At 39.5% G+C, this 27,500-nt stretch overlaps 5 protein-coding genes and 2 pseudogenes across 7 annotated transcripts in view; 2 read left to right on the top strand and 5 right to left on the bottom strand.

Annotated features, from left to right (window-relative positions):
* The window catches only part of LOC110066877 (SRR1-like protein), a 6,287-nt gene extending 3,673 nt beyond the window's left edge, over positions 1-2,614 (bottom strand). Inside the window, exons 1-3 of one of the 2 annotated variants that reach the window (XM_020774132.2) lie at positions 2,145-2,614; positions 2,015-2,055; positions 539-726 (exon numbers count right to left, since the gene is read on the bottom strand). In XM_020774132.2, coding sequence (XP_020629791.1) covers positions 539-726; positions 2,015-2,055; positions 2,145-2,308 — 393 coding nt within the window. In that variant the 5' untranslated portion in view covers positions 2,309-2,614. Of the gene's footprint in view, positions 1-538; positions 727-2,014; positions 2,056-2,133 lie in introns of both variants that reach the window. The other variant, XM_020774133.2, reaches the window with a different exon arrangement.
* Positions 2,615-4,031: 1,417 nt separating this feature from the next.
* On the bottom strand, positions 4,032-7,546 carry LOC149097482 (uncharacterized; annotated as a pseudogene). Its single transcript, XR_016204140.1, has 2 exons — positions 5,659-7,546; positions 4,032-4,365 (listed from the first exon to the last, which is right to left on the bottom strand). The product of XR_016204140.1 is annotated as an uncharacterized LOC149097482 (transcript).
* Positions 4,726-5,662, top strand: LOC149097483 (uncharacterized). Its single transcript, XM_089279457.1, has one exon. It carries the CDS (start codon positions 4,744-4,746, stop codon positions 5,146-5,148), a length of 405 nt encoding a protein of 134 aa, XP_089135583.1. The 5' UTR covers positions 4,726-4,743; the 3' UTR covers positions 5,149-5,662.
* Positions 7,547-10,166: 2,620 nt separating the features above from the next.
* On the bottom strand, positions 10,167-15,793 carry LOC110040814 (dCTP pyrophosphatase 1-like). The gene is made up of 5 exons (XM_020746088.2): positions 15,519-15,793; positions 15,287-15,365; positions 14,187-14,218; positions 12,420-12,454; positions 10,167-11,946 (listed from the first exon to the last, which is right to left on the bottom strand). The coding sequence occupies exons 1-5, from the start codon at positions 15,758-15,760 to the stop codon at positions 11,735-11,737; spliced, it is 600 nt and encodes a 199-aa protein (XP_020601747.1). The 5' UTR covers positions 15,761-15,793; the 3' UTR covers positions 10,167-11,734.
* Positions 15,764-22,960, top strand: LOC110040816 (cytochrome b-c1 complex subunit 9-like). Its single transcript, XM_089279610.1, has 2 exons — positions 15,764-15,995; positions 22,654-22,960. The coding sequence occupies exons 1-2, from the start codon at positions 15,855-15,857 to the stop codon at positions 22,711-22,713; spliced, it is 201 nt and encodes a 66-aa protein (XP_089135736.1). The 5' UTR covers positions 15,764-15,854; the 3' UTR covers positions 22,714-22,960.
* LOC149097481 (uncharacterized) lies at positions 16,552-18,524 on the bottom strand (annotated as a pseudogene).
* A 1,048-nt stretch (positions 22,961-24,008) lies between the features above and the next one.
* LOC149097480 (uncharacterized) lies at positions 24,009-26,412 on the bottom strand. Its single transcript, XM_089279609.1, has one exon. The coding sequence runs from the start codon at positions 26,199-26,201 to the stop codon at positions 24,564-24,566; it is 1,638 nt and encodes a 545-aa protein (XP_089135735.1). The 5' UTR covers positions 26,202-26,412; the 3' UTR covers positions 24,009-24,563.
* Between the last annotated feature and the right edge of the window lie 1,088 nt (positions 26,413-27,500).

The raw sequence follows: 27,500 nt of genomic DNA, 5'->3' as shown, positions 1-27,500 counted from the left end.
GTACTTCTATAACACAACAGAAACAAAAACTAGCAAAAGCTGTTGATGTGAAGATGGCACAGGCAAAGACAATATACAGTACATTTTGATAAACATCCAACTCTATGAGAGACTATTTGTTCTTTTTCTATGACCTAATCCTTGAGTTACCAGAAACATATCATTGTGGAAAAATAATAAATTATACCGTAAAATGTTTTATGCAATGTGTCTTGCAGTTTCCAAGATAATTGTTAGACAAGCCTCCCACCAGTTGGGATTCTTAACCTAGTTATGTTTATTTGAATACTTATTTATCATTGTTTGTTTATATTGGTCCTGAAAAACCCCAATGGGGGTGGCCAATTAAGTAATTTATTTATTTATTTAAGTTTATTTATACTTCTTTTCATGCAACCAAGCCTAAGAACTGTTTAAGTTACAGTAAAAATTCTCTCCAGTTAGCAATACACCCATCTCTGGAATAACATACAAATATGCAAGCATCACTGCCCTGGTGAAAACTCATATTTGGTAACATGCTCTAACTATGCATTACCTGGAGAAATTCCTTCAACAACAGCAAAAATGCAAACTGGTATCTGGCTATAGGACATGACGTTAATTTTCCAATTCCATAACAAACAATATCAGTGAAAGGCTCCTGTGGGATAACTTTGGTATTTGGTCTCTCAGATTCTGCTACATTGGAGGTATTATCCACACAATAGCCATTATAAAACAATTCTGAAAGGTAATACAGAAGTATCAAAGTTACTATTATCTTCAGGGAAAGAGAAAAAAGTTTATTAATAAGTTATCACGGGTTTAAGTAGAGCCGGATGTGTCATTTTTTATGGCAGAACAGTTACAACCAATTCAACTACAGTCAATGGCTAGTAAGGTAAAGGAAAAGTCTGTAAATGAGCCAAGTGGCTCATCAGGATGGAGCTTATCCCGGTTTCGGTAGCATGAAGCGACTAGGAGTATTTCTACTCCCCCCTGGATGGGGTGCTAGTCCATCGCAGGGTTACCCCCCAGCATTAAGTTCACCAGTACCCATTTATTCATTCACACATACATACATTTATACACCCAGGTGGAGAGAGACACTATGAGAGTAAAGTGTCTTGCCCAAGAACACAATGCAATGTCCCTGGCCAGGGCCCAAACCTGGACCACTCAATCTGTAGTTGAGTGCAATAACCATGCATAACCACCGCACCTCCCACCGCTAGCACAGCATAATAGATTTATTTATCTCAGCAAAATACTTGTGAAATCTTGAAAAATCATCATCTATCTTTCCTGGATCCATATCGTGAGAGTGAAAATCCTGGGGGGGAGAAGGGGACTCCCCTATGAAAATGTACACAATGCTTGTTGTCTTGGTTCAGGGTATATATCAAGGATTTAGGTCACACTTTATGATGTTCTGGACGAAACGCCTCTAGTTTTAACCATAGTTAATGGAGGGAATTGCTTATGAAACTTGACAAAGTTCATTGTTGTATGTTTTTGTTCTCTCTTTTTTGCTTCAACCATGTACAAAACACAGTAGTTGTTTACTCCATACTAAGGAAGTAACCAATAGAAACGTGTTGGTTACGTAATTCATGCATAGTGTATGAGCGCAAAACAAAAGACTGTGCACAGTCGTGGACCTTCCAACATAAATCTTGGCATCTTTGTTTGCTCCTTTGATGCTTGCCCAGCTTCATAACCATTCCCCTCTATTAACTATGTTTTAACCATCACATATTATTATCATTTAAGGTGCACTCAAAAACCTTCTCTGTTTTTAAGTGGCATCTTTTAGAGGTCAAATAATGATTGAGCCATGCCCAGATTAATCTCCTTTAGGGGTTTGATTCCCGGGGGGGGGGGGGGGGGGTTAATTCAAATTTTCTGACGAGCATCCTTAAATATGGGAGTCTCCCCTCCCCTCCCCCTGATAAGATCTTTGGCAAGGTTTTTCGAGATCTTGAAAACCCTTTGTGATAATGCAAGGTTTTCCACCAGAAATCGATCTTACCTCGGACACTTGTAAAAAAGTCACTTCCTGAAACTTCTGCCCTATTTGTGGAAATCAGCAATTTTAATATTTTCATTTTAATCAAATGCCAAAATAATCTTAAAATCATAAAAGTAAACCTTTTTCGTGCCTGCATTTTTCGATTTTCGTCCTTAGTTCATTTGCATCGCACGTTATCGTTTCGCTAGACGTTCGGCTTTTCCACAGCTTTGCACAAGAACCGTTTTCCTCTTTGTGGCTTCTGCACTTGTAACCCCTTCTTTTCTTTACAACTTGAAAGCCGTCGTCCGCCATTTTGTTCACTATACTAGTTCCCAGGCCCCGCTCACGGTTCAACTTACCAGTCACAACAGGGCTGAATAACGTCTGCGCATGTGCGAGATCTCATGGCTCGCGCCGCCGCGAACGGCCTGGGCACCATAACAAACCTCGAAAAAATGGCGGCGTTTTCAAAAAGATTCGTATAGCGCCCGGTTTATGGTGAAAAAGTAGAGCCAAACTAAAAACGGTAGAAAGAAATCTTTACACTAGTTCCCTCGACCATTGGCCGGCACATACCTTTTTGTACACAGGGGTTTTAAGTTTGTACAATTGGTGAAAACAGCGCGTGAACACGATAGATTTATCGAGGACTTCGGATGATGACATCTTTCGCCGTGTTTTGGATTTTATTTACGTCCATTCTATTGTTCTTTGGGGCAAATGCAAAACCAAATGAGCGCACTTTCTGGTTTGTTAAGCTAACACGAGCTAGAGAAACATGCCAAGGTCGATTGAGGCGGTTTGACGAGGCCATTGCTCGGTTCGTGGACGGGAATTTAAATTGCTGGGCCTGTACTCGGAATTGGATGAGAGCCACTCGGGAAGCGAATGAATATTGCTCGTCTCCACTCTTGGAGCACTCCCCCTCGTTGTCGAAAAGAAAAGTTCCCAGGAGGTTTTACCGTCTCTTTGATCGGGTAGGAGCTAATGTCCCTACTTACCGGCCCGGAACCCGATGGGTGTAACCCGAAAACACTGACCCCCGGTCCGCGGACTACCCTACGGATCGGTCCATGGACCACCCCTACGGACCACCCTAAAATAGTGTAAAATAATAAATAAAGATTTCACTTATGGGTTGTCAAATAGATTCAGACTTGTGTCGGTGATTTTTCGAGTGTTACACTGTGCAAATGTAACAGACTCGGGTTTTAACACCCCAACCCCCCCCCACCCCTCCCCCCAAAAAAATGCCTAAAAGCTTTTTTCAGCGTAAGGAAATGCCGATGGTAAGAAGGAAAGTTCTTACCTTCCACTCGTGGCTCAATCAGGCTATGGAAGATATATTTTTAGGCCGTTAATTGTTGTTTGTATCTGTTATTCCGCTGAGCAAATTGTGAAGCTTGGAATGAGTTCACGAACCCACGGAAAATGGGCTGAACAAAATGGCAGAGGGAAAAGAGCACAAATTTCGAGGCTTCCCGAAGGCTTCCCCGTACGTGTCTTTTGTATATTTTATGGCCACAGCAAAGGAAGTAGCAATGTGTAATGATTTGAATTGCACCTGAGCCTGAATCCAGGTCTGTTACATTTGTTCAATGTAACATTCGGAATTTCGCTGTCAGGAGTAATCTATTAGACAACCTGTAAATGAAATATTTTATTTATTAATTTTATTTATTAATTTTATTATATTTTGGGGGGTGGTCCGTAGAGGGGGTCCGTTGGGGGAGTCCGTGGACCGGTCCATAGGTAGTCCGCAGACCCGGTCCATAGTGGGGGTCCGCGGACCGGAGGGTCAGTGTTTTTGGGTTACCCACCCGATGGTGTAATAAGTGTTCATGATTGCTGATAGTGTTTTCTCCAGTGATCCAGACTATGTCCCACCAGTACAAGTAAGTGAAGTGCTTGTTTTCGTCTAATGCAACATTGAGATAATTATACAACAACATTTGATGCCCCTGAAACTGAAATACCAGTCCCACAAAGTCCACACACACACACACACACACACACAAAATAGGCTGGAGCCATATTTTGTTCATTTGTTTATTTGCCAATTCTGCCCACCAAAACAATACTGCATATTTGCTACTTTCTTATCACAAAAAATCGTTCCCGAACTATACCAAAATATTTTATCATGTATCTGCTCCTTACAGAGAAACAGTAAACCGTCAACCTCCTCTCCAACCAGTGTTCAGTTGCCTAATGGCAGACAGGTACATGTACATATAATAATTAAATGTGATAATAATCAATTTCTAATTATAAAAATTGTCAGTAATAACAACATGGAGACAATGTTTTGGTATGAATCTTCTTAGGAGAATGCTTCACAAAGCATGGTCAGTCAACTTGGGAAAACACTGGAAAATAAGGAAATAACATCTTCAGGTATACATGTAGAAGTTTCAATAAATTTACAATTCCTGTAGGATAAAGTATATAATTGTATTTCCTAATTAAAACTAAATAACTCTGAGGAGGCACTGCAACAAGAGGAAACATGCAGGTACGACAGATGAGTAAATTTGTATATTCTAAAATGAAATGATTTTTTCTGATTAAACATTCCCTCCACATCATCCCCCACTGCATTAATTAATGTTTAAAAAATAGTTATAAATAATTAGAAATGGTTCTTCCATTCGAATGAGTGTTTACGCACATGCAGATGCAGTAGAAAAGCATTTAATATACATTATACATTAAACATTATATTTTGTAGCCAGTACCAGACCGCTATGTTTAAATACTATGAAAACAGTGGTGGGCAGCTGTATGGTGTGCAGGAAGCAGCAACTAAAATGGAGCAGACAAAAGCCCTTGATAGCCTTGATGTCTCTGCAGAGTTGCCAGTCAGTATCATCAGAGAGCAGACTCCAGCAGCAAGCCTGCCGTACCACTTAAACCAAGCCCAGCTGAACAGTACCAAAACAGCATGTATCTTCATTATAAATGACAAAACGGTGGCATTCATCCCTACACAGAATGGAATAACTGTGTTTGACAGTCATTACCATGGGACAAGTGGAGCATTTTTGGCAATGGCCCCAAACGATGCAGCGTTTGAACTGCTTTCATGGTTTAAAACGATTAACAGCATCCCACATAATTTAGGAACAGTAACATGTGCTTCATTTAGATAATGAAATATATCGATCGATTAAGATAAGCAAACTCTGGGCAAGATTTCCGTATAACCCCATACATTTATTATGCATACAGTTCTTTGTTTAACTAAACAAGAGAGTAAACAATAGCGCTCCTTTGAGACTTACATAATTTGAATAACTCTAAATTTTACCATACTTTTAGACTTAGATTTTTTTTCCAATTTTCTAAAATACGCAAAAACGGAACGATTTCTTGGAGACTTAGAATAATTTCTCGAGTTTTAGGTCTAAATTACGGACATCCGATGCGAAATATCATAATTTGGGCCGCATTTACCGTATTTTTAAACTGAACGCAGGCTTAAAACTGCTTAAAATAATAGCGATTTAGACCTGTTCGCTAGTTTAAAAAAGCTTAAAAATACTGCTTTAGGCCTAAGCAAAACCGGCTGCTTGCGGTTAGCGATAATCTGTTGAGCGGGTTAGCCACTATTATACTAATTTTGTAAATGTAAACAAAGTGAAATAAAAATTATAGCTTACCTGTCGCGTCTCTCGGCGTTTTTTTCCTCTTGATTTCCTTCCTCAAGTTCAGACCCATGCGATGAAGCTGTGTATTTTGTTTCTTTCCTCCATGAAGTGGCGATCAGATCACGAACAGTACATACAGTGGTACGAGGAACAATTTACGCATCTTTGCGCACTTCGTACAAGTCGGCGATATGCTTGATAATGTTTTCAAAAGGATCATCTCCATAGTGCTTACGCCACATTCGTTCCTGTAGGTAGCTTTCAAAGAGATCTTTGGATGTTCCTGTACGAGGCATACTTCGTTTGACTCCCCACCATGTATTTTCAATGCGCTGGGTGTGCGCACCTGTGTCTGGGTCTACGAAGTTTAGGCTGTGGTTAACTGTGAGATGACTATAGCCCTCGTCTTTTAGGCAATCGTAAGCTTTCCACATGTCGCTCATCACGCGTGTCCCCGGCAATATCTGGGCGCGTATTATGGGCAAGTGTGTCTTTATCCCTTTGCGCTACCGGAACAAGAAAGCAGGCCTTGGTCTCGCGGCAGATGCCGCCAAAGACCCACTGTCCTGCGATGTAGCGACCGCGGCTGTACTTCGTTTTGCCAAACTTGGACTCGTCAATCTCCACAGTCTTACCTGGTCCGCCTATTTGCCCCGCATGATGATTCATGATTCTGTCGGCACAAACCTCTCGGCAATAGTTATACCAATCTATCACCGTTTCTGTTGACGTGGTTTCGTCATCTAGTGAGGTCTCGTGCACTGCTTGAGTAATAGTAAATTTGTGCGCCCAAGCGTACGTTAGGGCTAATACTTTTTCATTGGACAGCCTGCTTCCAGAAAACCATGAGTTCTGGCACATTGATGCCATGCCATTGCATTTTCTTCTCGAACACCGCCATTCGAACCCATCTCGCGATGACGCTCGTCGTGTCCACGTCAATGTATTGCTACAATTTTCCCGTGGACACATAACTGACGACGCGAGCAGGTTGTGTTCCTTTCACCACTGTATGCACTGATCGTGATCCGCCAAAATTTTACACAGTTTAAAAAAATTTAGAGAAGACATTCCTATAAAAACGGTAAACTGTGAATGACAAGAGAGTAGAGGCAACAGGGAGAAAGAAATAAATCATCCCCTTTATATTCACCAGGGAGCTAGTCATAAAAACATGCGATGCGTGTTTTCGTGCAGCGTGAAACATGCTTTAAACAGAGGAATAATTCAATTGTAATGTAAATTTTTGGCAATGTGAGCGAGTGAAGTAAAACAAAAATGATTTTTCGAGTGCAAATTTTCAACTGAACCTCGTAGTGTAGTGGTGTGGAAGAGAGACTGGTAAGCGAGAGGTATGCGAAAGGTAAGTGGTTCGAGACCTGCATGGGTACAAGGTGAAAAAAGAAAAAAAAAATGCGCAATGAGCCTGGATAATATGGAGAAGATAAAGAGAGAAGAATGGAGCTAGGGGAAGAAGAGAATCAGCGAAAAGACAGCGCGCAAAAGCGCGCAATGAAATCCTCTTTTATTCGTACAGTAAGTAGTAATTATCAATGTATATATTCAATACCCTCGGGAATTCCTATTGTCTTCAAAAACAATAGAGCGCATACATAATTAATAATTCTGCATGCATAATAAATGTATGGGGTTACACGGAAATCTTTCCAAACTCTGTACATAAAAGTACTCTACAGTTGTATAGGTACATGTAGCCAACAATATACGTTCCTTGAGAAAGCATTTTTTGAGCTTTAAGTCTTGCGAGTAAGCTAACGAGTGCATGCAGGTGTTGACCATACAAGTTTTACGACAGCAATTCCATATCACAGCGTTTGTGTTAAAATAAATTTTACGACTCGCTAAAGAAAGGTGCCATTTTCATTACAAAACAAACTAAGATCGTAATACTCACGTCTGGCGACACTTTTCCAAACTCTCGTGTTACCGTCAATGCCCCAAAACATCATTTTTCTCTCAAACGAAACAAACGACTGTCAATCGAAACGACGCTGAATCGTGGCGGTTGAATACAAAGCTCTAAATATTTACCCCGTTAACTACAAGTTTTCTTGTATTTCTCGGCATTTCTTTGGGAACAAAAACTTCGAATTGTTCAAATTGTCATTTTCCAAAGCATAAGAAGGAGATATTTGCGTTTAGGTGCCAAAATAATGGTAAAATTTCTGCTCTTTTCTTGTCGTCATTCAACTGATCACGAAAGAACCACACATCACGTTCGCGCCGAAATTTGATTTTGTTGTGCAGTCCTCTCGCACATGCGCAGACGTTATTCAGCCCTGTTACTGTTACCAGTCACCCAACACGACAAGGCCTCCCCCACACCAGACACTGACAGTGTCAAATTTCTCTCACTTCCAACTTTAATCATCCGAAAGAAACATGAGTCTTCCGTGTGCAGAAGAAGTCATGCTGATTTATATAATTTTATCAAAATTCCTCAAGCAGAGCTAATGTTGCCACATGATCTGCTAATGCATCAGTCAATTCCAGCAGTGCCCATCCCCCCCAGGCAATCGCAGGGCATTTGCTCATGTTGTCAGTCCTGGGGGTGGGGCATTCGCAATTTTATTGCGGCCCGGGGGCTGGGCATTTGTGTACCCTGAGGCGACCCCCGGGCATTTGACACATGTGTTTTGGAAAGTGCCATGGATGAGGCGTTTGTTGAACAATGGGTTGTCCGTCAGGGACTAGAGAAACTTGTAGATGTTTTTAAAGGTATGTTTTCTCAATTTTAGGTATTTCTTCAACGAACTGTTTATAATCAAGTATTGAAATAAAATATTAAAGTTGTGAGATTTCTAAAACAATGACAATTGTTTTATTGTAAACATTGTTAACAGGATTGTCGTTATTCTAGTCGAAATATTCAAAACAGATGGTTTTTATACAACAAAATATTTAATGTCATGCTATCCTCTAGCAAACTGTTAAAAACAAAATATAAAGAAATAAATATAATCAGAATCAACTAACATGTGCTGTTGTCCTTGAAGTCTTACCGTTGCATTAAAATACTGAAATGTTGAACGCTTTATTCAATGATTAATGAAAAAAACTGCAGAGGTGTTGGAAGGCGACGATCTCGGGGGCGGGGCATTTACCCTCTTTCTTCGTCCCCACCCTGGAGCATTTAGACAACTTGTGTGTCCCCACCCCAGGGAATTTGCCCATTTTTTAAAAAAAATGCTAATGCCCGGGGGTTAGCCCAGGGGGGGGAGGGGGGATGGGCACGGCTGGAATTGACTGACGCATAAGTTGGACAGCTCGTGAATTATTTTTTTATTTTACCGTTTAAAATAGAGTAGGCTCTGGATGAACACACTAGGTAGCCTGCAGAATGGCACTAAAAGTGAAGAACAGCTCTCCCCACCCCCCCCCCCCCCCAAAAAAAAACCAACAGATGGGCATCTTAAGACGGGTAACCCGAAAACACTGACTGCGGACTACCTATGGACCGGTCCACAGACTCCCCCAACAAACCCCCTCTACGGACCACCCCCCAAAATATATTATAACATAACTAAAGCAAAGCGCACGCTCTGATTGGTTAATTTAGCGTCTACTATTTGCTGCTGACGTGTGTGCCAATGTTTACAAAGCAAATCTTTTGACAGACATTGTTTCCAAAGTAATGACCGACGTCCTTCTGCCAGAAATGCGAAACTGTCTTCACAGTTGTCTGAAGATGAAACTTTATCGAGTTACTGGTGTGCAGTCAGTTGTCATGAATGAATTTTCGTGCACTTGTTTTGTCATGTAAGGCTACATGAACATTTTTTTGTGATGTAGCTCAATAAAAGGACTTGTTGTTCCAATGTCTCAATGTTATGTTATAAAACAAATGGTAAACGCCATAGCGTGCACTATTGAGTTACGTATGCACTTGGGAGGTTTGCTAAGCACTCAAGAAGCTAGTCACACTCAGCTATCGCCTCATGCGACTCTTACACTTCTTCTGTGCTTAGCAACCTCCCGCATGCATCCAGAACTCAATGGGTAACCCAAAAACACTGACCCCAGGTCCGCGGACCCCCACTGCGGACCAGGTCCGCGGACTACTTATGGACCGGTCCATGGACTCTCCCAACAGACCCCCTCTATGGACCACCCCCCAAAATATAATAAAATTAATAAATAAAATATTTCATTTACGGCTTTTAGGCATTTTTTTGGGGGTAGGGGTGGGGGGGTTGGGGTGTTAGAAACCCGAGTCTGTTACATTTGCAGTGTAAAAATCACCGACACAAGTCTGAATCTATGAGACAACCCATAAGTGAAATCTTTATTTATTATTTTTACACTATTTTAGGGTGGTCCGTAGAGGGGGTCCATAGGGGTAGTCCATGGACCGGGGATCAGCGTTTTTGGGTTACCCTCTTAAGACTGTCTGATGCTGTCAACTGACAAGTTTACTGACTATTATTGTCCACTGACAGGCTGCCAACAGTCAGCCAAGTGTATGCAGTGTAAAAGAAAGGAGCAACAAAAAAAAAACATAACAACCAAAAGATTTCCTGTTTAATTTCTTCTCTGCTCCTTTTTCTTGCTCCCCATTTGCCCTCACACTCTTATTGTGCCTATGTGCTTATGTCTTCTTTCTGCCCTGCCAAACCTGCATTGTTCAAAAATACTAACCTACACGAATAATTTTTTTTTGTTTGACCTCTCCCCCTTCCCCTCCATAGACGGTTTTAGGTTTGGCTTCATGCCTTCCTTTAAAATTTTGGCTCTTGAGAACTCCCACCCTCCTTGAAATTTCTAAATTATGGCCTTTTAAGTTGCAGTTGTGGATGTTTTCTGAAATTGCGCAGACTAATTGTTTTCTTTTGTTTACTTCTAATTCAAAGAAAGAGGATTATTCATAAAGAATATCCAAATTTGTGACAAGCGTAGTAAAATAGTCTCAAGAATTTTAAAAAATTATGTATATATTGAAGGCAGTTTCTTGGGTTTAATAAAACTATGTTAGCACATTAACTAAAAACTAAAGTATCCCATACCAGTTTAAGGTCGTTTAAGCAAAATATTATTTTGTTTCAGAAAAGAAAAATAACCTTGACATCAATACAATCAAACCTCCCATAAGAGACCACCTGAAATGCCATGAAATGTCAAGCCTTGGTGGTCACTTACTGGAGGTGGTTGCTTACCAGAATTCAGACCATACTGGATCAAAATTTTGCGTCATTAGCATATCACAACTACAGAGACATAACCCATGTGCCAATGCCGATGCAAAGTTTCATTCATGCGAAAGGTCAATTTTGAGAGAAAAATCTGGTTCTTCCCATGGAGAAATTTCCATCTCTTGTACTTCTCAGGAAGACAATAATGTTACAACACCTTATTATCCAATCTCCTCTCTATTAACTGTCAAGTGGTCGCTTATGGGAGGTTAAAAACAAAAGAAACTTTCAAGTTTTTAGCTCTAAAAGTGGCCGTGGTCGCTTACGAGAGGTGGTCGCTTACAAGAGGTTCAAAATATAGTGATTTGACAGGGAAACGTTTGGTATTTTGGAAAACTGATCACTGAGGAGAGGTGGTCACTGAGAAAAGGTGGTTGCAACCAGTGGTCACAACCGAAGGTTCGACTGTATTCATAAGCAGTAACTCAAAAATTACATACCTATGATGTTGCTTCTGCTTTGAGAAAATGCAAAGATTCAGTTTTATTTTCTTAAAAGAATTAAAACACAACAATGGTTTATACAATTATGGCTAAAAATTTAAAAAGTTCTCATAGAAATATATTAGTTATACATTAAATCAGGCCTTAACAATAAGGCAAAAAAAATCCAAATAAAGTGTACACTTCATTGACTTACTTACAAGGAAAGTTATTTTCAAGGGTTATGAACGAAAAAATTAAAAAAAAAACATTGTTTTTCAGTGTACACAATGTAGATACCCCTAAAACTGAAAACTGAAAATATTCTGGAGCAAATATGTTAAGTCGTCCCTCCTGAATAATGTGTCATGCCCATTCCTATTTACATGTACATTCATTTAAAAAGTGGAGACATTGGAGCTCTCAGTAGATATACAGTTAATACATGAACCTCTGTCAGGGATTTGAAGAATTCATGTCCTTGTATTCTGTGTATTTCTTGCTTGATCCCTTGACCAGGTGTGCAGGATATTTCTTAGAATTTACCGCTATTTTTGCTACCACTTCTTGAGGAAGATCAACATGGCATTTTTCTGCTAGTCTGACGAGGTAGACTAGTACATCACTAAGTTCTTGTGCAAGATGATGCTTCTCTTTGGGAGTCCAATCTGACAGACACAAAATTATTCACAAAATAAATTTTAGCTGAAGTGCTTATGTTTTCTTTTTCAATTTAAACTATTGGCATTGCATTGTAGGATAAAAGTACTACGATTATCAGTTGAGTAAGGCGGACGAAAGTTTGGTCACCAAGTTTTAACGTAAAAATCGTGTTGTTGTCACGAGCAACTGGCTCCGTATCCATTGGCAACTTGTCGGCCTTTGACGTCAATTGACAGCAAAGCGCGCGAAATTGTAGGCGACGCGACAGGCGACCAACGGCTGTTGATGTTGTTACCAACGGAAACGAGGTAAGTTGCCCGTGACAACAACACGATTTTACGTTAAAACTTGGTGACCAAACTTTCGTCCCGCCTTACTCAACTGATAATCGTAGTAAAATAAATTAACTTTTTAATTCCCCAAGAAGTGCACTGATAACAAAATGGCCAAATTTTTTATCTTGTTCCTGAAGACTAACCTGGAAGTCCCTCCTGTACCTCTCCTTTCCACTGGCTGTAAAATGTAAAAATAATAGTTAATATGCTAATCAGTGATTCTTTGTTCACAATTAAGAAGAGTCAGTCTAGAAACAAGCAAAAAAGGATATAAGAGAGGCAAGCAATAAACTGTGGCTACAATCTAATTGCCGCTTTGTATGTGGACACTCCTAACAAGGACTGATGTCTTACAGAATCAATACATCACTTGAAAAGAGATTATATATTTAGAGCCTTTACGAACTGTCAAATTCTTGGAAAATAGCTTAAAGTTTAAATATGGGTTTGATTTTCCAGTAACAGCACAAGTAATTATCCCTGTTCAATTACTTTGTCTCTTTTCAAAATTTTTTCTCTCTTTAGACACCATGCCCATTGCAAGGGGATACTGTGCATTTTTCATATAGTATTCATCAAGGAGAAAGGCTTAGCCACTTGTGGGATTGGGGAGCCTGCTCAGAGGAAATTTGGTTTTTTTTTTACGGGATACAGAAAATACCATTTCTGTATCCCCCAACAAACAAACACATTCTTTCAAATTCAAATGCACCAATACCACAACCTGACACCTGCAATTGTAGAAAAAAGTCTGATAGCCCACTGGAAGGAAAATGCCTCCAAACTAACGTCATCTACCAAGCCACAGTCACTACCGAGACAACAACTGAAACCTACGTTGGACTAGCCACAAACTTTAAGGAACACTACAGGAACCACAAAACATCCTTTTGACACTCGCACAGAAAAAATGAGACAGAACTCTCCAAATATGTTTGAAACATACAACATGGAAAGATACCATTTCTGATTAAATGGAAAATTCTTAAGAAATGTAAACCCTACAGCAACATTAGCAAAAAATGTAGTCTTTGTCTGAATGAAAAGTTCATAATCATCTGTAAAAAAGAGCTGTGTAGCCTCAACAGAAGAACTGAATTAGCAAGTTCATGCCCCCACAGAAACTGCCATGTACTTCAGAACTTTAGAGTAATGTAACTTAAAATAACGACACATAATCCCTCTTATATCATGTTTTTGTTACCTAGCAACTCTTCGAATACTTTCAAATAGCCTGAATGTAACGCATCTAATATAGCAACCATTCAAATTTTCGTATTTAACTGCCAGCTTTCCAATTTCAACAATTCAGTTGTTAAAGTTGCCTGATAAGTGTGGTCCTTGTACCATACGAAACAGTTCTGCAGCAATAAAACGATGATCAGTCGTGAGACCTGAACCTCTGTGAAGTTATAGTTGATGCTCCTCAATCGATTGAGTTGAGCGCCCTACGAAATTCATTCTACTCAAAAAAAGAAAATACCATTTCCCACTTTTTCCAGAAAACAGTTTCACAAATCAAAAATATATCATTATGGAATTACGTTGACTATTTATTAACTTTATAATTTGTTTATATGTTGACATTTGGGATAAAACTTATTGATAGTAGATTTAATAGGAGAGAGCAGAGGCCATCAAACCATCCAATCAAATTATTAAAGAGGCTTTTCGCTTATAATATAAAATTTTTTTTTTCTGGATAATTTTTCAAAGGAACGCATCTGTGTACGTGTATATGGCCACTATGCCCCTGCATTGACTATGCATCTGAGAAGTCCTGCGAGATTGGAAACAAATTTTTGTCAGTAATAAAGACTATTTGTAAAAGTCATGAGAAACTTTTTTAAAAGTTTCTCATAAAGAAGTTTCTCACAAAAGATGATGAAATTATAATCAAAAGCACTTACAATAACTCAGCCACTTCTCCAACTTCTCCAACCTGCAAAACAGAAATATCATGTGGGTCACCTTATGTACATGTGACAACATAATTATACACAACAAATATATACAATATACTGTTAACCTCATAGCAAGCTCTCTGACTTAAAAAGTACTAGATTTTTTCAACAGCAGGTTATTTCTATTCACAATGAATTAGACTACGATTAGTCCCTCTTTCGCTTAGTCTGTCAACCGAGACGCAAAAGAAAACCGTGAGAAAAAAATGGCCGCACGAGATCCCTACAAGTCCCTCTTTCACTTAGTCTGTCCAGCGAGAAACAAAAGAAAACTGCGATAAAAAATGGCCACGCAAGATCCTCATGGTTTTCTTTTGTGTCTCCCTCTACGGACTGAGTGAAAGAAGGAGTTCTTGTCTTCTAAAATGAATTGGATGACAAAGACTTTTTGTAGTTATCTGCAACACTGTTTACTAATCAATTAATTACAGAGAAATATTGGTTACAGTTCACAGCTGACACTGTTCTAAATTGCACAGCACAGGCTAGCATGTGGGGTGCAAGACTTAACTCCACAAATGTACTTTTAAGATCACAACATATTTCACAAATATCATGCCACTGGTAGCAACAAGACTTCCTCTCAGTTCCCCAACCTGACGGGGTGCTCCCTTATATGGGCTACAGAGGTATGTGCAGCCCCAAATGGTATGGTGTTTTGAGCTGTTTTGGTCAGAAATGGGCATTAATTTTGGCCATTTTGGTCTCAAATAAGGTCTTAAAATTTTGGTCAGGTCATAAATAGACTGGGGAAAATTACAGATTTTGCTCTGAAATAAGGTAAGGGTTTTGGAAAGCAGGTCGCACACAGCCACCCAATTTTTCTGGTGGTTCTGTACCCCTGGGTTTCCCCAGCAACCTTGTGGAGCAATTTTCATGAATAATTTCCAGGATACATACAGCCTGAAAACGGTACCCAACAGTCATAAGAGAGATTCATACAGAGACCACTCTGGCACGAACAAAAGTATAAATGATCCTCCAAATGAGGTCAATCTCATTATTATAAAATCTTTGATATTGTTTTATAAGCTCAGCTCAAGTACCATTGCAAGCACAAGATTCCTGGGCTGGTGAAATTGATCCCAATCCCTCTCCTTTGCGAACTCAGACTGCATCTGCCGACTAAGATGAACAAAAAACTGGTAAATTCAAGTTAAAATCATACAGAACTCAAATAACCAAAACGAGCATTCCGAAAAAGCGAGCGGGAGCGAGCATTCTATTCGACGCGACCAGGACATTCGACGCGCGTTGCCTCCAGATATGTTAGCTTACATTTTCTCCAGGGAGGGCTCTTCGCTGAACCGAAAAGTGCTTGCTTCTTGAACATCCATGCCTTCGTCGTGATCTAAAGAGACATTAGACAACATAGTCGACATCCGATCGCGAATCGCCAGAAAGTTTTCAAAGAAGTGAAAATGTGGCGTCGAAATCCCGGCTTGGAGAGAGAAATAATAAACTTGGCGCGAAGATGACGTAAAAATCCCATCACACTTTGCAACTTGGAATTTAACCATCGTCCTTTGCAAAATAAAGACACGCAGCCGCCATCTTGCGCCGAGAAGCCGGTGAAAATATAAGCTTGGATTTCGAGAAGACTCAAGGGCAAGAATGAGTATCGGTAGAACAGTATACAACGCTTTGTTCCGTCGAACCTCCACATTCGCAGTTACTATTGTTATTGGGGCGTTTGCATTCGAGAGAGTGTTTGATGAAGGAATGGATAACTTATGGGAAAGAATGAACCGAGGGGTGAGTTGTAACTGTTTCCAATATTGTACCATACCCTACTGTCCTGATACCTTACGATATCTTGATTACTTGGCCGAATTTGGGTACGCTAAATCTAGGCTTTAATGTTTTCAGCAGAAGGACACAACTGGTTTTCACAGACAGGTTAAACGTTTTCATTTGAACTTCTTGAAACGAAAAACTTTCCTCTAGATGCAAAATCATCCTCGTAGCCTGTCGAGTTGCACCCCCTCGCTCCTCCCCATCATGACTAGACCATGATTAGCTTGATTTTGCAACCCTATAAGACTAGGCACCAAAAACCCCTACCCTATCACAGACTAGCTATCATCAATATTGTAAGACTGAGTCTCTCTCAACCCAAATCATAAAAATCTGATTCTCTGTATTGGCTTTCTAGTACGATAACCACATGATTGTATTCGAACAAAACAAACTTTGCTAATATGCTTATTAATTTAAATATATAAAGTTTCTCTGACGTACATGAGTGTATGACTGTATGTGGTATAAAACCATAGTCTTTCAATATTTACTTCTTTGTGGATGTAGTACAGAGCACTGTCCCTGTTGGTCAATGTTTTGCACCACCAGCTAGTCCTCTACAGACATATAATTCAAGATTTCATGTGCGCTTATTGTCATTGTAATGTAACATGACCGATGTTTCCACTGTTTCCTCAAATGCTGCCTCTTGCTGCTTGCTAAATGCATTTTGCAGCAGGCTAAACACTCGTTCAGCTGATGCTGAACTAGGCTGCACCAACAAGATCTTTTTGACTGCAGCAGACCAATTTGGGAGAGCATCAGCATGTGTAGCCCACCACTGTACTTTGCCTTCCTCTGTTTCAATGGCTGCACCATCAGCAATGGCCAGATAGTTTGGCAGCTCTTCCACAAGCTGTATAACTTCTGCATCAGTAATGAAACTAAATTGCTTTAGTTCCTGGACTGATGCAGCAGTTGGATGTAGTGCTTTCACCTGTATTGGGCAGCATAAGCGTGCAGCCTTAAATGACAATATTATGGGATTGCACACTGAATTTCTGTTGGTAAAAGCGGAAGCCTGGATTGATACATGCCTTTGCTTGAGCAACTAACTGGTTGTACAATGCCATATTTCTACCTGCATGTTGGCGAGCTTTGGCCTCAGTGTTTGGATAAGATTCAATGGCTATTGCATGTGCTAATGCGGACAAACGTTCATAGCAAGTAAATACTAAGGGACCGTCCCCCTCAAGATAATAAGTTGCTTGAACAAAGTGCTTGCCTGCATCAATCATAGCAGCAAGCTCAACGTCTAAGTCTCTAGCAGTAGCTGGATCATCAAAAATCTCCAACAGGCTTGTACGGCAAACAGGAGACCGGTTATCATTTTCTCTTAGAAAGGGCTCAACATTCCCAAAAAACTCCATGACCTGATTGAGGACTTCCCATTTGCTCCACCATCTGGTTTTGGAATGAAGTTGCATTGCTGTGCCAGTTCTTGTCTTCCACAACAGCCAAGCAGCTCGACTGAGAGAAAACATGGTGTTCCAACACCTAGAAAATGTGTCTAGGACACTAAATTCAAAGTGTTTCCCAACATTATCGATTGTGTGTGAGAAACAGATGACATTAAGAATATTGGGGAAGAAAAACATGACTTGACGTAATCCAGCTTCATTTACTGATGCACCATCTCTCATTGCTGCTAGAAGATGGTTTGGTTGTATTCCATACTCCACAGCCAGGCACTGAATCAGCCTTTGAGCAAGCTCTTCCGCATTCATGCTCTTGGCTAAAATTTCTAATTTGAGAAGCCTCTGCTGTATATTCCAATCTTTGTCAATGAAGCGAACGATAATTGCCAACGTTTCTCCAAGTCTGGTGCTCCCATCAAAGATCACAGAAAAAGCACTGTTGGCAGCTATTTCGGATTTCACAAAGTCTATCTCCTTCTGACGAATCATGGGAATGAATTCTGCTAGATGGTTCCGAGATGTCAAGCGATGACCATATTTTTCAAGAAATGGTCGCAAACTGTCGACTTTTAAAAGGGGAATACCTGCCCTCAGTAGAACTTCCACAAGCTCATATCGATAGAGCCTCATGTCTTCAGGTAATGTGGATCCTTTTGCTCCTCCGCTTGTTTTTGCAAGAAGATCCTTGATATTTTGATCTTTCTTCTTGCTTTTCTTAATATTCTCCAGCGCTTTGATGTAGTTTATGGATGATATGTGTTTCTTGACAGAACTCTTTTTTTTTGGAAAGAGTTTCTCTGCAGGCGTCACATCTTAGATTTCCCGACACTGTAGTTAGGCACTGGTGTTTAAACTCGTTTACTCTATCCCACGCGGACACATTTGGATTGACTGATCCACGCACATTTCTCTTCTTTTCAGCTGGATTAGTGTGCACTTTTCTTTTCCCAGAGAAACTGGCTTTTTCTGGAGTACCTAATCTAGCTCCAGCACTAGCTGCTACTTCTAAAGGATCTGAACATTCATCATCTTCACTCGAGCTTGAATAATCACTCGGCTCTGCCATTTTGAATTTTTCAGCATATCCATTGATCACCTTCAGCTGCTACCACAGGCAGACCACCAGGGGAATAGTGTTTTTTGTTTACAAAAGGTATTTTATGCAAAATCATGCATAAAAGCAACTGATGCTTTAAATTAGAACTTGAATGGGCGGTTTTTCTTTACAAATTTCCTTAAAAAAGCAAGAAAGTTATTCAAAAAAGAAAAAAGTTGCACAAAATCTGAAAAGTTGCTCGAAGGACTAAAAGTTGCTCCAAATCTGAAAAGTTGCTCAAAAGTTGCCGAGCAACTTATGGACAGCCTTACCCTGATCAAAGTTCTTTCCACGACTAAAAGTGAGTGTGACCAGCACAAAAATGCTGTGTTTATTTCGTAAAATTTCATCAATATTTTGCCGGGGTTTTTTGTGAGCATTTACCAGTTTCACTGTAAAAAACAAACTCGACATAATTGTGTCACTGGCAGCTGTAGATGCTGTGTGTGAAAAGAGGCCATATATTTCTACTGCAAAAACGAATCCCTCGCCAGCAACTAGAATCTCTGTGTGAATCTTCCGCGAAACATACAAGTTTTCGAACAGAAATATAAGCTTACTTAAGGTACTGCCACAGACCATTAAAAAAAATTGATTAGCAGGTCATCAAAAAATTTGACGGAAAATAATTTTTCATTTCAAACACAGACGTTTTCACTCGACTGAAACTATTTATCAACTACCTAAAACAATGAAATATGCACTTGCCGGCTTTACAAAATCAACATGGTGCCTGTTTCTGAACTGAAGAGGAGAAACAAAATTGTTTTTTATTCCACTTGTTTTTTAATTTTATGCGCTTCCCTTCAAAATGATTTTTTTGGAGTTTGGCAATATGCAGTTTAACATTCAAGGAGTTGCACACAACCCAGTTCCATGGATTGAAAACATTGATTTAAAGATTTTTTACGATACCCAGCGCATAATTCAGGAAACAGCAAATGAAAGTGATCAAAACTAAGAAGATTACAAGCTAGTCAGACAGGTTATTACATTTGAACACGCCAGTGAATAACTTCCACTTTTGGGTCCTGAATTATTAATGAGTTTGAAAACATGGGCAAGTTGGGAAGTGCCCCGGGCAAGCAATATTTGAGAGTTACTTGCCCAAAAGGCAAGCTGGAATTCAAATATTTTTCAAGCCCTGCCTGCTCCCACTCTCCCAATTATCCCAATTATCTTTAAAAAAAAGTCTGAAAAGTGGGGAAAATAATTGCTAATCTTAATCATTTTTAAATTGGTGAAGCCAAAAATGCAGGAAATCGCACTGAAAAGAAATCTAAATGCGCAAAATTTTCTATGAAGCATCCCCCCTTAACCCCCTAGAAGCCCATGTCTTGTTACTCCCTGTTACCAAGGGGGTAATTGCATTAGGGCTTCACTGTGTTTTCCCAGCATAGTGTAGAACATGATCAAAATACAAATATGTTATTTACAATGGTAATTGGTTAGCTATAGTAGGATAATTAAGTCAATATCTAGAGGAAAATATCCTGAAGTTGAAGATTTTCTTTACTCTGCAAGATTGATTGATGAGTACATGTAGTGATCTGGTCTATGGTGGCCTGGGGCTGCCATAACAAAAAACCCATTGTCTTAACAAGTTTCTTGTAAATTTATGTTTTATTTGCTTTTTCAATATTGTATTTTTTTTGTTTCTTTTAATGTTATTTTGTTTTAATTGCAAAAATATTTTAATTTAAAATCAAAAGTAAATAAATCAAGAAATGAATTTAAATCGGAAGATATCTCAAGAAACAAAATAAAAACAAATGATTTTAAAAATGAAAGTAATTTCGAACATAACCAAAATTTGCTGCAAAACAAATATAAAAAACTAATAAAAACATACTTTGAAAAAAAGGCGTTTTAAACTAAATAAAAAATTGTCTATGGCCTATCGCTGTCGTAGCGGGAAAAAAAACCATGCGTGGCCTATCGTTGCCATAGACCAGAATGCATTTTGGTGCATTTACCAAGGTCAACAGCAAAAATGGCTGCCAGAGGTCTAAAATGAAAGATCTGCGCCAAGGGAGAGATGGGAAGAAAGATTCTGGCAAGTCAGCAAAAAACCTTGAAACCATAGTGTTCCAGCACCTTAGTGCAGTGGTTTCTGGCAAAGCTCAGAAGTACTCCCGAGTTGGAGCACGCGAGTTTGTGTCTTTCGAAAATTTCGACAAACTCTCCAGTGATAACAATGGAGGTGACAGGCTTACACAACTCCTGTGTCTACATGCAATAGTCGCTTTTAAAGTTTTGCTCAAACGATTATATCTTTCAACGATCTGCCCCTTTTGAATAGTACGATAGGGGGATCTTTGAATATTTCGCTAATGGTTGATTTTGGATTAAATGCCAGTGTTACATATGTAAATGAGGATAACAGGCCCTTCATGGGCGGACTCCTATGCCTCCTAGCATTTGTGTATTTGCCGTTATTTTGTAAATTTCGGTCTCACGACCTTTCTTTGCTTCACATTCATTTCTTAGGGGTACTTTATGGCGTTATTAGGAGAACATTTTTTACCAGAGTAGAGCCGATAGAGGTCATAGGTCTGTGTGGTTTCTGCTGTTTTCTGCATGTAATTTGTAGAGTTTGACACCTCTGTATCTTGCCACACACTAGTTTTCTATGACTCATTTCTATTGCAAGATATGTTTTAAGCTCTCTAAATATTAGCTCTGGAGGGACAAAGTTTGGAATAATCTGTGAATGTGTTGTTTGCATTTTGTGATGTTACGCCAGGCCCTGCTGTTTGATTAACTGTTGCAAGTTATGCTACTTATCACGGGTGTCATATTTATCTTTGTCCGACTTCGCCAGAGATAGCTGTAGCTTTCCTTGTGGAAAGCTATAAGCGTTTGTTAGAGAGACGTGCTTATGTTTCTTGCATCAATTTCATCAAGCTTTTTGACCCTTGTGCTTGATGTTTAGGTTTATCCCTCCAGTTTGTTCGTTCTGGCACTGCAAATGTAGATGTTCATGCGCAAGTCTGTCGACTGTTTTGCGTGTTGTATGATATTGTGGGGTTTTGTTCAGGAAAAGTGCTGTCGTCAACTCTTGAAATTAGAAGTTTTTCCTCTGACTGTTCATCCAGCTCCATGTTGTGGTCTTCATTGCTTTTATTTGCGATGTTTTCAGATTTTCTTGAGAATGCTTATAGTCCCTATTTGGTTAGGAGGCTCTTAGCCTTGTTGTTCAGGTCATAATGCGGTTTCGATCCTTCTGGATCTCATCAGTCGCTGATCGCACACAGAGAATTAGAGAGTCTAATGCTCAGTAACACTCCGCAAATGGTGCAGATATACTTGTTTGAGCAAAACTTTAAAAGCGACTATTGCATGTAGATACAGGAGTTGTGTAAGCCTGTCACCCCCATTGTTATCACTGGAGAGTTTGTCGAAATTTTCAAAAGACACGAACTCACGTGCTCCAACTCGGAAGTACTTCTGAGCTTTGCCAGAAACCACTGCACTAAGGTGCTGGACAACTATGGTTTCAAGGTTTTTTGCTGACTTGCCAGAATCCTTCTTCCCATTTCTCCCTTGGCGCAGATCTTTCATTTTAGACCTCTGGCAGCCATGTTTGCCGTTGACCTTGGTAAATGCACAAAAATGCATTCTGGTCTATGGCAACGATAGGTCGCGCATGTTTTTTTTTTTATTCTCGCTATGGCAGCGACAGGCCATAGACAATTTTGTTTTTAATTTAGTCTAATATGCCTTTTTTTTCAAACTAATTTTTTTATATTTTTTTAAAATTTATTTCACAGCAAATTTTTGTTACGTGCGAAATTACTTTCATTTTTAAAATCATGTGTTTTTATTTTGTTTCTTGAGATGTTTTATTCGATTTAAATTCATTTCTTGATTTATTTACTTATGATTTTAAATGAAAATATTTTTGTCATTAAAAAACAAAACAAAACGACATTAACAGAAACAAAAAATACAATTGAAAAAGCAAATAAAACATAAATTTACAAGAAACTTGTTAAGGCAATGGGTTTTTTGGTTATGGCAGTCCCAGACCACCATACTGGTCTTGATCTGGTTGTTGTATAAGTATCGTAACTTTTTTTGCCCTCTCTGCCACCAGAAATTGTGGAAACACATAAAGCACAGATATGTCAAGGATGCAGAAGATGCTGATGAATAACACTGAGAAGGAACATGCTTTAGTTAAAGAATTTTGCTTGGTCTTGTAAACTTTTCAAGAATAATGTCTGGGAGTTTTGTGAATACTTGAGGATGCATCTAACTTTTTATTGTAAATCTAAACAAGCTTATACTCTATGTTCTCTCTTGTGATGGTTGGATTGAACTGTGCATCGACTCAATGTTGTAAAAAGATGATAAACTTTTTGTTACCTTCACTAAGAAAATAAAATAATTAAAGATTATAATTGTTTTCTTTCCCTGTGTATAGTTTCTATAATAATAACAACTATTGTTTTTGTTGTTTTTTGTTATTGTTTTTGTGCAACATTTGAAAGACTAGTGCAGGGCTCGACTTTCAAGAAAACATAGGCACGCAAGGCGTGCAAGAGTTATTTTTTTTGTGTCTCGTAGATAGGAGCATTCATGGAACTGTTTACAGTAATGATTGGTTAATTTGACAAGTTTTTTCGGTTGCGATGTACAGCAAGAAAGAAACTGGGAATTTATGCTGTACATACGATGTTACATGGGTAATGGTAAGATAACTAAATAGAAAGCCATAAAATGTTTGACTGAACAAACTACAGCAATCTGACATGTGTCCAGATTAATGTAGATACCATCTTATTTTCTAACAGGCAATTTGATTCATTCTTTGATACAACCCACACTGATTTGTGTGACACGCGCACATGCATAACTCACTCACCGATCACATAGCCCTTCCAACCCCCAAGAGTAATTTTTGTTCAAAAATACTCACGTTAAGAGAACTTTTCGCATTTTATACAAGTCGTAAGTTTACCCTTTTTACACAACACAACAACACTACTTCACCGAAAATTGAAAGAAAGAGAAAAAAACCTCTCTGACAAGTTGAAAGTCTGATTTAATTAAATTGCACTTTAACTTGGTGGCACTCAGTCTTCAAAGAACATTTGAACAGTTTTCATAATTTTACCTTTAAAAGAATGTCATAAAATGCCCATCAAATAAAAATATTAAACTGCTACTGCAGAGATGTAAAAACTGTCCAGAAATGAAAGCTTCTTTTTCGTTTAATCTCCTGGGAACAATAGCTGATACCTTGTCAACTCTAATTGAATTTACTCCCATATAAAAATCAAGTGTCCAGTTACCATTTGTAACTAAAGATAGCAAACATCTTGTGGGAACAAGTGGTGATGATTCATCAGCTCTAATTGAATTTACTCCCTCGTCAAAAACAAGAGTGTCAAATTACCCTTTGTTACTAAAAAATAAAAATATCTCGTTATATTCGCATGCAACAAGAACAAAACGATCGTTACCTGCACTTACTATTGTAAACATTAGAACTGTTTCAAATCTAAATAGTCTCATTTCCTCTAAAACATGTCCTAAGAACTAGAAGCGACTATTCATGACCTCTAATTAAATTTACTCCTTGTGAAAAACAAAAGTATCAAGTTACCTTTGTAACTAAAAATGAAAATGTCCCATTCCATTTGCATACTACTAGCTCACGAACTGTTTCAAAACTCAAGACTGATCTTGTTCATAACTAAACTCCTCAGCCTAACCCACAGAAAATGTCGAAGTAAGCCCAATATATGAATACTTCCTCCTCTATTATAGAAGAATAAATATGGCCGTTATAAACTGTATCAAAAAACTGAGCAACGACGTTTCGGTGTCATCCTGGCACCATTTTCAAGTTAAAAAATATTTGTGCGAAAAGTAAACTAATTTATACCAATGGTAGAGGTGCGAAATTGAATAAATTAAGATTAAGATAGCTGTTCAATGTTCATGTTCATTCCAATGAGGTGTCAAACACTGGTAATGAGTTCAGTGTCTGTTCAAAGCCTAAACAAATACTTTTGCGCGAATGGAGTCTGACTGTGTGTTAAGGCTCGGTTTCTTCTTGCGAATCCACAACATTTCGTGGATCAAGCAATCGAACTTTCCCTGACATTTCTTTAGGATCTTAAAGTTGTTAGTCAGGTCACCAACTGTATCAACTCGGTGTTCATTTTGAAGGTGTTTTCCGATGGCGGTAAATCGGTGTTCCTCAATGCGCTTGTAAAGATGACGGCTAGTGTAACCGACGTATTCTGCATCACACAGATCACATATATAGTTATAAACAACGCACTGTTGATTGATCAAAGGTGGTTTTGGCTCTTGTACTTTGAGATCATCGCCAATTTTACGGCTTCTGAACACCGGCTGTAGTTTGTGATCAAGTTTATTACTCAAGTCCGAGAGATGTTTCTTTACTATGTCCGCTGATTTCTGGTCTTTAAAAGGCAGGACAATGCGGTAGATATTCTCTGTTGGAGGCGTCGATCTTGTGTCTGGTGACATCACTGAATTAACGAAACGGGTGATGGTGGAGTTCACAAGAGAATCTGAGTACTTGAGGTTAGAAAAGATCAGTTTAAGGCGTTCGCATTCTGTTGAGAATAGTTCCCATGTTGAGGACAAGCGGTAAGCACGGTTTAACATGGTTTTAACTAAAGATCTTTTATAGCGGTTGTCGACATGACTTTGGTGGTGTAAGAGGAGACCAGTGTTTGTGGGTTTACGGTAAACACTTGTTACCAGCTTGCAGCCCTTCTTGCATATTTCAATGCCGACAAATGGTAGCTTACCGTTAGATGCGATCTCCATGGTGAAGGATATGGATGGATGACAGTTGTTCAAAGTCTTCAGAAAGGCTTCTGCGGTTGGTATGTCTTTCATTGTGGCTAGTGTATCATCCACGTAGCGTCTGTAGAAGTCTGGCAACTTGTTCTCGTTTTGTAGCTTTTCCTCGATAGAACAAAGAAAAGTATTGGCCATTAGGGGACCCAAGGGAGAGCCCATCGCTACTCCATCAATTTGTTGGTAGAGTTGACCGTTAAATTGAAATAGCTGGTCCTTTGTTGCTACTGACAACAGTTCAATTAGATCAGCTTTGCTGATGTTTAGATGGTGTGTTTTGTTGAACCAGTTGTCGACAAAAGCTCTATCAGCAAGGATCTCGATGGTTTCTTGTAGTGGGACGTTCGTAAATAGCGAAGAGACATCATAAGATACTAGGATGTCAGATTCGTTGAGGCTCAGATTGCGAATCTCATCAGCGAAGGAAAATGTGTCAGATATTGTGTAGCTGTTGATCGACAGGGGCTTCAGTTTATCGTCGAGCCATCTCGCGAGGGCGAAGTTGTAAGTACTTGTGGCGGATAGAATGGGCCTCATCGCCAGTTTTTCTTTATGAGTCTTTGGCAGACCATAAAGATGGGCGAGTCGTGATCCTTTCGGGCAAACTGAGTCGGCAATCTGTTTTGGGAGAATTTTGCGCACGACAGATTCAAGGTGTTTCTCTTTCTGCAGTAAAGGGTGGTAGTTTTTGGGCGGTCGTCCACGCGTCTTGGGTCTCTCCGAACTTACGGCGGTAAATTTAGCTGTATCGTTGATGGAAGATTCACTCAAAAGGCGAACATATTCTGCCTTATCCATAACAACTAGTCCTGTACCTTTATCTGGTTTCGTGATTACGATGTCATCTCTTCGTTTTAGTTGCTCAATAGCTCTTTGTAGCGCTTTCGGTGGTTTGGGGGCTTTGCACTCGATGTAGTTAAGCGCGATCGATCGAAGGGTCGCCGCAGCTAATTCCTTCTTATCATCGGATAATGAAGGCTCCAGTTGCCAGAAGACTTTCTCGAAGCTAGCTTGAATGTCCATTGAACAGATGCGTTGCGGCAAGGAAAACTTCAAACCTCGACACAGAACAAGCTTCTACCACCCTTTACTGCAGAAAGAGAAACACCTTGAATCTGTCGTGCGCAAAATTCTCCCAAAACAGATTGCCGACTCAGTTTGCCCGAAAGGATCACGACTCGCCCATCTTTATGGTCTGCCAAAGACTCATAAAGAAAAACTGGCGATGAGGCCCATTCTATCCGCCACAAGTACTTACAACTTCGCCCTCGCGAGATGGCTCGACGATAAACTGAAGCCCCTGTCGATCAACAGCTACACAATATCTGACACATTTTCCTTCGCTGATGAGATTCGCAATCTGAGCCTCAACGAATCTGACATCCTAGTATCTTATGATGTCTCTTCGCTATTTACGAACGTCCCACTACAAGAAACCATCGAGATCCTTGCTGATAGAGCTTTTGTTGACAACTGGTTCAACAAAACACACCATCTAAACATCAGCAAAGCTGATCTAATTGAACTGTTGTCAGTAGCAACAAAGGACCAGCTATTTCAATTTAACGGTCAACTCTACCAACAAATTGATGGAGTAGCGATGGGCTCTCCCTTGGGTCCCCTAATGGCCAATACTTTTCTTTGTTCTATCGAGGAAAAGCTACAAAACGAGAACAAGTTGCCAGACTTCTACAGACGCTACGTGGATGATACACTAGCCACAATGAAAGACATACCAACCGCAGAAGCCTTTCTGAAGACTTTGAACAACTGTCATCCATCCATATCCTTCACCATGGAGATCGCATCTAACGGTAAGCTACCATTTGTCGGCATTGAAATATGCAAGAAGGGCTGCAAGCTGGTAACAAGTGTTTACCGTAAACCCACAAACACTGGTCTCCTCTTACACCACCAAAGTCATGTCGACAACCGCTATAAAAGATCTTTAGTTAAAACCATGTTAAACCGTGCTTACCGCTTGTCCTCAACATGGGAACTATTCTCAACAGAATGCGAACGCCTTAAACTGATCTTTTCTAACCTCAAGTACTCAGATTCTCTTGTGAACTCCACCATCACCCGTTTCGTTAATTC

Source organism: Orbicella faveolata, unplaced genomic scaffold, assembly GCF_042242905.1.
Source record: "Orbicella faveolata isolate gen_17 unplaced genomic scaffold, um_ofav_v1 contig_47, whole genome shotgun sequence".
Lineage (NCBI taxonomy): Eukaryota > Metazoa > Cnidaria > Anthozoa > Scleractinia > Merulinidae > Orbicella > Orbicella faveolata.
Note: the sequence above shows the minus strand (reverse complement) of the source record. Positions and strands in the feature narration are given on the sequence as shown.

Coding starts and splice junctions, on each gene's coding strand:
- LOC110040814 (XM_020746088.2), bottom strand. CDS start 15,760: ATGGTTAAATTCCAAGTTGCAAAGTGTGATGGGATTTTTACGTCATCT. Junction 12,455..14,186: donor GGAGAAGTGGCTGAGTTATT/GTAAGTGCTTTT, acceptor TACATTTTACAG/CCAGTGGAAAGGAGAGGTAC. Junction 11,947..12,419: donor GGTACAGGAGGGACTTCCAG/GTTAGTCTTCAG, acceptor TGTGTCTGTCAG/ATTGGACTCCCAAAGAGAAG.
- LOC110040816 (XM_089279610.1), top strand. CDS start 15,855: ATGAGTATCGGTAGAACAGTATACAACGCTTTGTTCCGTCGAACCTCC. Junction 15,996..22,653: donor GGGAAAGAATGAACCGAGGG/GTGAGTTGTAAC, acceptor CTCTGCCACCAG/AAATTGTGGAAACACATAAA.
- LOC149097480 (XM_089279609.1), bottom strand. CDS start 26,201: ATGGATAAGGCAGAATATGTTCGCCTTTTGAGTGAATCTTCCATCAAC.
- LOC149097483 (XM_089279457.1), top strand. CDS start 4,744: ATGTTTAAATACTATGAAAACAGTGGTGGGCAGCTGTATGGTGTGCAG.